The sequence below is a fragment of the Strongyloides ratti genome (genome assembly GCF_001040885.1).
Source record: "Strongyloides ratti genome assembly S_ratti_ED321, chromosome : 1".
NCBI classification, from domain to species: domain Eukaryota; kingdom Metazoa; phylum Nematoda; class Chromadorea; order Rhabditida; family Strongyloididae; genus Strongyloides; species Strongyloides ratti.
In genome coordinates this window covers 8,851,106-8,860,292 of record NC_037307.1, presented here as the reverse complement: position 1 = coordinate 8,860,292, position 9,187 = coordinate 8,851,106, and the positions used below count along the sequence as shown (strand labels likewise).

The 9,187-nt window shown below is 22.4% G+C and overlaps 3 protein-coding genes across 3 annotated transcripts; 2 read left to right on the top strand and 1 right to left on the bottom strand.

Annotated features, from left to right (window-relative positions):
* Positions 1-1,946: 1,946 nt before the first annotated feature.
* On the top strand, positions 1,947-3,799 carry SRAE_1000276500 (Hypothetical protein; the record flags this gene model as incomplete). The annotated part of the gene is made up of 2 exons (XM_024649879.1): positions 1,947-2,815; positions 2,857-3,799. 2 exons carry the CDS (start codon positions 1,947-1,949, stop codon positions 3,797-3,799), a joined length of 1,812 nt encoding a protein of 603 aa, XP_024503712.1.
* A 702-nt stretch (positions 3,800-4,501) lies between these two features.
* On the bottom strand, positions 4,502-4,801 carry SRAE_1000276400 (Hypothetical protein; the record flags this gene model as incomplete). Its single annotated transcript, XM_024649878.1, has 1 exon — positions 4,502-4,801. One exon carries the CDS (start codon positions 4,799-4,801, stop codon positions 4,502-4,504), a length of 300 nt encoding a protein of 99 aa, XP_024503711.1.
* A 370-nt stretch (positions 4,802-5,171) lies between these two features.
* On the top strand, positions 5,172-7,189 carry SRAE_1000276300 (Nucleoporin Nup88 family-containing protein; the record flags this gene model as incomplete). Its single annotated transcript, XM_024649877.1, has 2 exons — positions 5,172-5,339; positions 5,387-7,189. The coding sequence occupies 2 exons, from the start codon at positions 5,172-5,174 to the stop codon at positions 7,187-7,189; spliced, it is 1,971 nt and encodes a 656-aa protein (XP_024503710.1).
* Positions 7,190-9,187: the final 1,998 nt, after the last annotated feature.

Genomic DNA, 9,187 nt, shown 5'->3' with positions numbered 1-9,187 from the left:
TCTACAACAAAAAATATTTGATTTGAAAAAAAAATATCAAAAAGAATATAATAGATAAATATTTAAATGATATTGATAAATTTGTTAAATATTTAATGAAAACATTCAAATTTCAATACATTAATAATAGACATTTTTTAAATATCTCGTGACTATAAAAAAAAGAAATAAGATTAAAAATATATATTTTTTTTTATAAAAAAATAACTTTTTTTTAATGTTTATATAAAAAAAAAGGATAATATTAATAATAAATTTAAAATTTGTTTTTAAAAGTTTTGCTATATAAAGAATAAAATTATTTACATTATAATTAAAGATTAATGCAAATAATCACAATGATTTATGTGTGAAAATTTGAATAAAATTACATTATTAAACAAAATATACAAAAAATGGATTGATAAATTTAAAAGTTCTACAAATAAAAATTTTTTTTTTTTGAAGATTATTAATAATAATTTTTTTTATAAGTTAGTTTCAATTGTAAAAAAAGACTCAACTATATTCTTTATATATTATTTATATAAACAAATGAAACATTTTTAGTTAAACAAAAATTATTATATCGTCTACGTGTAAATATTAATATTTTAATATTTTGTACCAAAATTATTTTTAGAATATTTAACTAAAAAGTAATAAGTTTTAACATTAAATTATATCATCTTTAAAATTTATAAACATTTATACATTTAGTTACTTTAATTATAATTATTTTATTATTATATAAACTATTTTTAATTACTTTCTTATTAAATAAATTAGTTAAAAGTTATACTTTATATTAATAATATTATCAAAAATTTTATCATATATTTTTATATATATTATTTTATGAATAAGTTAATATAAAAATAAAAGTTTTTAAGCAGTTTATTTAAAAGAACCTTTATGAGGTGTATTTGTGGGAACGTAAATAAATCGGTTTACCTAAAAATTGTGTATATTAAGATTGAAGAATGGAAAATGTACTTAATTCATCTATTGAGTTTATTCTTAAAATAATTTGTTAAAAGTTAATATTATACAATTATAATTTTTATATTTACTTACTATATATAAACCTATTTTTATTTTAGTAATTTAAAATATTTTATATTATTTGCCATATTTATTGTTAAAAATTAATGTTTTTTTATTGTTCATTTTTATTTGCCTTGTCAAATTGTATGCTTTTTATAAAATTGTACTAAAATGATAAGAAAATTTTAATTAAAACATCATTTTTTCATCAATCATAATTTTAATTAGTTTTCTTTATCAAAAATTGTTTTGGAAATTATTATAAATTGTATAAATAAGTAAGCAAATAATGATGAATAAAAATGAAAGAATTAATAGATCGAATATAATTAACACTAATTCTTTTATTATATATATATATTGTTGTTGTTTTTAAATTATTTTATAAAAAAAAATATATATATCATACTTGTAAAACAAAATTATATACTTAAATATTAAAAATAATATTTTATATAAAATAGTTTGATTAACATAAATATTTTTTTAAGTACTTATTTATTGAATGATAAATATAATTTTATATAGTTATATATTAATTTGTCATATGTATAAAGATTAAACGAAACTTAAACCAATGAAAACATACATTATTTTTTGTACTAATTATTAAGATTTATTCTATTTGACAATAGAGTCAGAAATAAAAGTTAATGTTTTCATATTAAGCCTACCAAATGATTATTATTTTATAAACAATATGTAGAATATTAAATCGACAATAATTCTATTAGACCCTATTATATGTTTTTATTTTAAATTTTTACGTTATATGTCATTTGATGAAATAAAATTTCTATATTTTTTTTTATTATAATAGTTACATATATTAATATTTTTTTTTTTACAATTAAATATATTTTATAGAAAAGTTAAACGAATGTTTACAGATCTTCTAGCAATTCTACAAATTATAGTTTATGAAAAATCAAGGAAAAATGTCTCGTTTTTATCAAAGTGATAATCATTCAATTTCTGTTTCTCCAATAACTGAATCACAACAACAAAAAATAAGTTTATCTAATAGTTTATTAATACAAAAAGTTAGAGGAAAAATGTCTTTACAACATTTTCCACCATCACCAACTATTAATACTTTACCAGAAAATATAACTATTTCTTCTGTAAGTGGTAGTAGTGATTTATTTAATGGAAGAACAGTTTCATCTACACCTAGTAGCCCAAAAGTTGAATTAAAAAAAGGTACATTAAAATTTCGTTATATTTGGCCTGTTCATGTTTCACTAAGAAGATTAAGTTCTTATGAATATGCTATATTTCATATTTCACCTAAATTTGCCACTGTATATGAAAGAATATCATTTCAATGGACATTAAAAATACATGGTAAAGCAAATTTAGGTAATGATGAAGAAGAGAATGAAGATTTAGAAGGTGAAGAAGATTATGTAGCAGTTGCTATATATTATTTAGATGGACCATCTAATGATATTACATTACGTGCACGTGTAAGAATATTAACAGATGGTAATGATGACTCTGGAGATGAAGCAGTTATTGAAGAAAAATGTTGTGTAAAAGCATCTAAAGGTGTTGAAACAGAATTAACACAAAGTGATAGAGCATCAATTTCAAGATATATAAAAGATAATGTTGGAAAAGAAATTAAACTTGCTTTACTTATGGAAATATATGAAGATGTTTTTGATAAAAATACATATTTAAATATGACTTCACCAACACCATTCTCAAGTTTTCTTACAGCTAATTATAGAGCAAGAGCAAGTTCTTTTCTATACAAGAAAAAAAAATCAACAAGTTCTAGAAGGTAAAATATATTTTTTTTTTAATAATAATATTAAAAAAAAGTTATTATAGTTTTCGAACACATAGAGGAAGAAATAAATCTACAAATTCATCATGTTGGAATAAATTAGATTATGAAAAAATTTTTAATCAAGTAATGACAAAAGAAAGAGAACTTCGAGAGAAAGCTGCTTTACAAAATCAAAAAAATGATTCTAGTGAAGAAGATATAAATAATACTAAAACAGAAAAAGTAAATAAAGTTTCGATAAACTTTGCTAGAAATGATTCAGAAGATGAAATTGAAAAAAATTATCAATGTGGAAATGATGAAGTAGCTAGTGAACATTCAGTTTTATTTAAAAAACTTTTAATAGCCTGTTGTGAGTCATGTGAAAGAAGAGCATCTATATCCGTTCAACATTATGATGATGGAGTTGAAGAAAATGAGAAAGATAATATGGAAAATGCTGAGAAAAAAAGTTTAAGTGATATTGATGGTGAAGAAGATGATGAACTTGATGACTCTTCAGGTCCTTTTGAATGTTGTGAAGAAAGTCAAATAGAAATTCATGATGCAATGGCAAATATGTATTTTACAAAAGTTGCATTACCATTAATGGAATTTATAGAAGATTTCGCTGATTTTCTTATTGATGCAGAAATAAATGATTTACCTGTTCTTAAAAAAGCTTGTGAAAGATATTTATGTACTGAATTAATAACAAAAAAAGATATTAAAACAAGTATAATATTAGATTTTCTTTTTCTTTCTATGGTTTTCCAGTTACCTGTTATGAAGAGTATGACACTTTGTGAAAGTACTGAAAGATATAAAGAAATCAGAGATGTAGAAGCATTAATGAAACTTGAGGAATATCAAGAAATTGATAAAAGAATACGATCAATGAGTGAAAGAAATTTACCAGAATTAATTGATGAAATTAAAAAATTTAGAGAACAAAAAATGAGAATTCAAAGAGTGCCTAAAAAATTTTCATCTTAAAAATTGTTCTGTTGTTTACGATTACTATTTAAAAAAATAAATAGTTTAAGTATTACAAAGATATATAATTTATTCAGAAATTTATACTTCAATAAGTATCAAGAAATATTTTAAATTAAAAATATTTAAAGATAATTTTGAGTTTTGATAGAACTATTTCTTTGATGATCATAACTTTCTTCAGTATGGATTTCAAAAAAATCAAAGAAGTTTTATATTCTTGAAATCTATAAAAGTAATTATTTATCATTATTATTCTCCATCCATTTGAATACAGCAAGATGAATGTTAAACATATTATTGGCAAATTAGAATGTAAATATTTTCATTTTAAATAAAACTATAAAATTCTTTATTTTATTAGTTCTCTTTTTCAAATTTCAATGTCAAGAACAAAGTCACAAAAATTAATTTTTTTTTTGTAAAATTTTAATAAAATTATAGGAGATATTTTCTTCAATTTTATTATATTTGATTTCAATTATTTTTTATGTTCAGAAGTGTTACTAATTTGATTCAATATATATTTCATTTAATCAATTATTTTTTGTCAAAATGAAACTTTGAAAAACTATTTATGTTTATTACTTTTTTTTGTGATTAAAAAAATAAAAATAAACAGAAATTTATATACATATTTTTATTCAAAAAAATAGTACTAATAAAATTAAATAGTAACTATTTAAGTAATAATTTAAATATTCATTCATCCTCATCTGATGCTGGAGGACCATCATTGTCTTCATCTTCATCATTACCATCAGTTCTTAAATTAGCAGCTGGAAATGGTCCAGATGACAATGGGATAGCATCATCTGTATCATTTCCAACATCAGTACTTGATGTTCCAGAAACAATATTTAAGGATGTATTTCTATCATTTTTAAATTGTTCAAATAATGTATGTAATTCTTCTTTTTCGGGATAATCATCTGAATACCAAGCAGGTTCTGTCAATAACAAAGGACATTCGGGATAATTCTGTGGATACATAAAAGCCATTGTAATTAAATAAGTTATGTAAAAAAAAATTACTGTATTAAAAATTTATTTTAGTATGTTCAAAAAAGAATAAAAAACTAATAGAAGCTTTTCTCCAATATAGGGGTCTTAAATTGAAAGTTTTTATAACACAAATGTGTGGAAAATTCATGAATACAAAATTATATAGAATGATTACAACATATTAAAAAATTCCTTTATTTTTTGTAATTTTTTAATAATTTAATATTTATAAAGAATAAAACTTTAATATATATTAATTAAAAAGTTAGAAGTACGCAATCTTTAACTATTTATATTTTATTAGTTGCTAAAATATAATTATGATATTTTTTAAATTATAATTATTTTATTTCTAGAATTTTTAGGAATGGTTGTTTCTAAACTGTTTCATGTATTATTTGGTAAAGAATGCCATCCTATTATTACAGGATTTCATAAAAGTTCAATTATTGTATTTGCTAATGGAAAATTACAAGTTATATTTGGTATACAACCAAATTTTGAAACCGGTGAATTAAGTTATTCCCAAAATGTTGTATGTTTTTTTTTTTAATTTCTCTTTTAATTAAACTAAATTTTTAGAGTCTTAATTTAAAACCAGAACTTCCTCAAAATTTTGAGTGTAAAAAATTAGTTACCTCTTCAAGTAAACATCATGTTGCTCTTGTTGGGAATAATGAAGTATTTTTAATATCACTACCATATGACTTATCATGTTTTGCTTTTAAATTAGAAAGAATAAAGGATACTTATTTTTGTGAATCTTTACCACTAATAAAAGGAAAATATGGAAAGAAAATCAAAATAAATGAAGTAAAATGGTCTGATGATGACGAAGTTTTTAATTCATCTACAGTTGGTGTACTTTTATCTAATAATTCTGTAGAATTGTATAGTGTATTAGATGTAAAAAAACCTATTGCGATAGCAAACTTTGGTTTATTACTTCCAAATGATTCTAATACATTTGGACTATCAACAATGTTAGAGAATTTTTCTTTTGGACCAAAATTTAAAAGTGAAATAACAGATGATCAATATTATACAATATTTGCAGTTGATAATGAGGGACAATTTTATACAATATCATTTATTGTTGACAAAGGCAAAGTTTTAAAAATCTTTTCTCCTACTAAAGGAATTTATATTTTTGGTAATGATAATAGACATTCAATAAACAACATTTGTGACATTTTATTGTTAAATAATTCATGTAGAGACAAAATTCCGATATTTTCTGTTGTAACATACTCTGGAACTGTGATGCATCTTACGTCTTTAATAAAAAGTGACGTTGATTGGAAAAATGGTATTCCTGATTTTGAGTTGTATGTTGTTGAAAACTATCAATTGCCAACTGTAAAAGTTGAAGCAGGAAATTCAATTACTATTAGTAATGATTCAACAACTCCAAATAATTATATGATTCAGGATTTGTATAGTTTGTATTCGGTTGATTATACAACGTCTTTAAATGGCTTAATAAGTCAAATGATAAATAAACCTTTTTCTGATCAGACAGAACCATTAAAATTCCACCAAATTTTTGGATGTTCTGGATCAATAATTCCTAACACTGGTTCTGTTGTGTGTTTAGATGATAGTGAACTCAAAAAAATGCCACTACAATCAGTTTTATTTTTATGTGTATGTTCTGATGGAAATATTTTATATCATTGTATTTATCGCGAACTTATGAGGAAATTAAAGATACCAGAAAATGTAGAAAATAAGATAACAGAAATTGCTCCAAAACCTACTGAATCTAATCTTATTTCAGAAATTCTTACAATTATGTCGAAAAGACAAGTATTTCCAGCTTTTAAAATTTCCGAAAAACCTAGTGAAAAAGTTCAATTAGAATGTATGATTGATGCACTTAAAATTATTCTTGCTAATAATGAAATTTTACATCAAGGAATTGAAAAAGTTGATACGACTATAGAAAAAATGTCTACACTCCATAAAGAAAATTGTACCTTTGTTGATAAAGAGTTGGATAGATTATCTGAATATTTTGATGATCTTATGCGACTCAAAGAGACTATAAAAATATGCAGAGATTCAATAAAAGGATTAATTAAAAGGACTGATAAAATAATGGATTATGTAATTCCATCAGATGATGTACCATTGATTGAGAATGAAATAAAAATTTATGGAAAACTCGAAGAAATTGAAAATTTGTGTGAATCTATGAGCAAGGCAACTTTTAATATCTTAGAAGATGTAAACAATAAAAAAAGTATTCTTTATGGAACAACAAAAAGTTTCCAATCATCTGCATCGGGTCAAAAGTTTATGTTAATGAAAAATACAAAAGATATTGAGGATCTTCAGAAGTGGACTAAGAAGTTACAAAGTAGTGTAGATGAGTTTTTCTAAATGTATAAAAAAGTGTTTGCACAGAAGTGAAAATAAATATGATTTTATTTTAATTTTTCTTTACCGTATATTTGAAATTTAATGCTATTTAACAATTTTTGACAAGTAAATTTTTTTTTGTATTATTAAACATTAACAATTTTAAATAATATAAATAATGAATACTATAAATACAACTTTATTAGTCACTAAAAAAATATCATTGTGATATTTTAATAAAGCATATACAAACCATAATATTTCTGATCTATAATGCATATTGTTCAGACTGAATGTCAACAAAAATTGTTAACAATAATTACGTGATTTGTTTAACTTTTAACTTAATAAGTTTTAAAATCAATTTTCTGTTTTACCAGTTCATTAAATTAACATTTAAATTTTTAAAGAATAAAGAAAATGTTTCATAATAGTACAATTTTAAAACTTACTTAAATAATAGAGAGAAAAGAAAAGCACTTTTAATAAAATATTGAAAGTAAATTTGATCGCATATTTTTAATTTAGAAACAACAATTTATGCATCCGATTACCCTTTAAAAATAATTATTTTTAAATATAATCAAGTATACACACAGAAATTTAAACTTCAGAAGTTGTAGCATCTCAAAGTTAGTGGCAAATGTAGAAAATATTTTTTGAAAATCATCGCTTTTAAAATTCAGTTTAAAATTTAATAAATTATTCTAGATCAATTATTAATAAAAATTAAAAAAATCTAGTTCTATCAACATAACACTTCTCAATCTTGAGATATGATGAAAAATAATTTTTAAAAAAGTTATTAAGAATGTATTTATAATTCGGATTACACAATTATTATAAATATGGAACTTGATGAGTTAAGCTTATTTTCAATTTTTTGATGTAGTCTACATTGAAACCTTTTTTTTATTTTTACAATTTTCAAGAAATGTAATTTGGTACTTTTTCGCGAGCACTAATTTGCCATAAATTTTTATATTTCAAAAAAGACTAAAAAAATAAAAATTTTTCAAAGGTTGACTCTATATGAAAACTTATACTATGACGAATTCAGAAATCCATTTGTCTCCATATTCGTTTTTAAAAGAGGTAAAATCAAAAGAGGAAATTTTTTCTAAATATTTATTGTTAACGATTCTTCAGCATCTTGACTAAAACTTGTCATATGAAAATAAAATTAGTGACAAACGAATTTTCTTCAAAAGTTATTCTAAAATAAATAATTTCTGCAAAAATATTTTAAAAATTTCGAAAATTTCAAAAATTGGCCAAAAAGTTTCAACATGACTTGTCATCAGTATTTAAAAAAAACTTTTTTTTTCAATTTTGGCATTATATGATATTCATTCGACAGCCCTTGAAAAGAGATGAATTTTGAATATAATCAAGGATATGTAAAAATTAAAACTTCAAAAGTTATGAGCCTTCAAAGTTTGAGGCGAAAGTGGGGAATATTTTTTGCAAAAAATTGCCTTTTAAGATTCAGTTGACTGTTTTGAAGTTAAAGTATACATTCTAGATCAGATTTTTACGGGAAATTCATTGAACCTAGTCCCATCTTAATAGGACGTCTCAAATTTGAGATATGATGAAAAACATTGTTTCAAAAACGTTTTCAAGAACGTACTCATAACTCAAGTTACACGGCTCATAGAAGTATAAAATTTGTTGCGCTGGGCTTTTTTCAACTTTTTAGATGTAGTCCACGTTGAAAAGTTTTCTTGATATTCAAAAGTTTTCAAGATATAGCATTTGGTATTTTTTCGCGCTTAATCTTTTGTCATCATTTTTTATATCTCAAAAATGGCTGATCATATAAAAAATTTTTGAAGGTAGACCCTAAATAAAAACTAAAAAGAAGATGATTCCAGAAATCCGCTTGTTTCTAACTTCATTTTCAGAAGAGTTACAACCAAAGGCGGAAATTTTTTCTAAATATTCATTGTTCATGACTTTTCAGTATCATGGCTAAAAATTGTCATATGAAGATAAGCTTAGTGGCAAACGATTTCT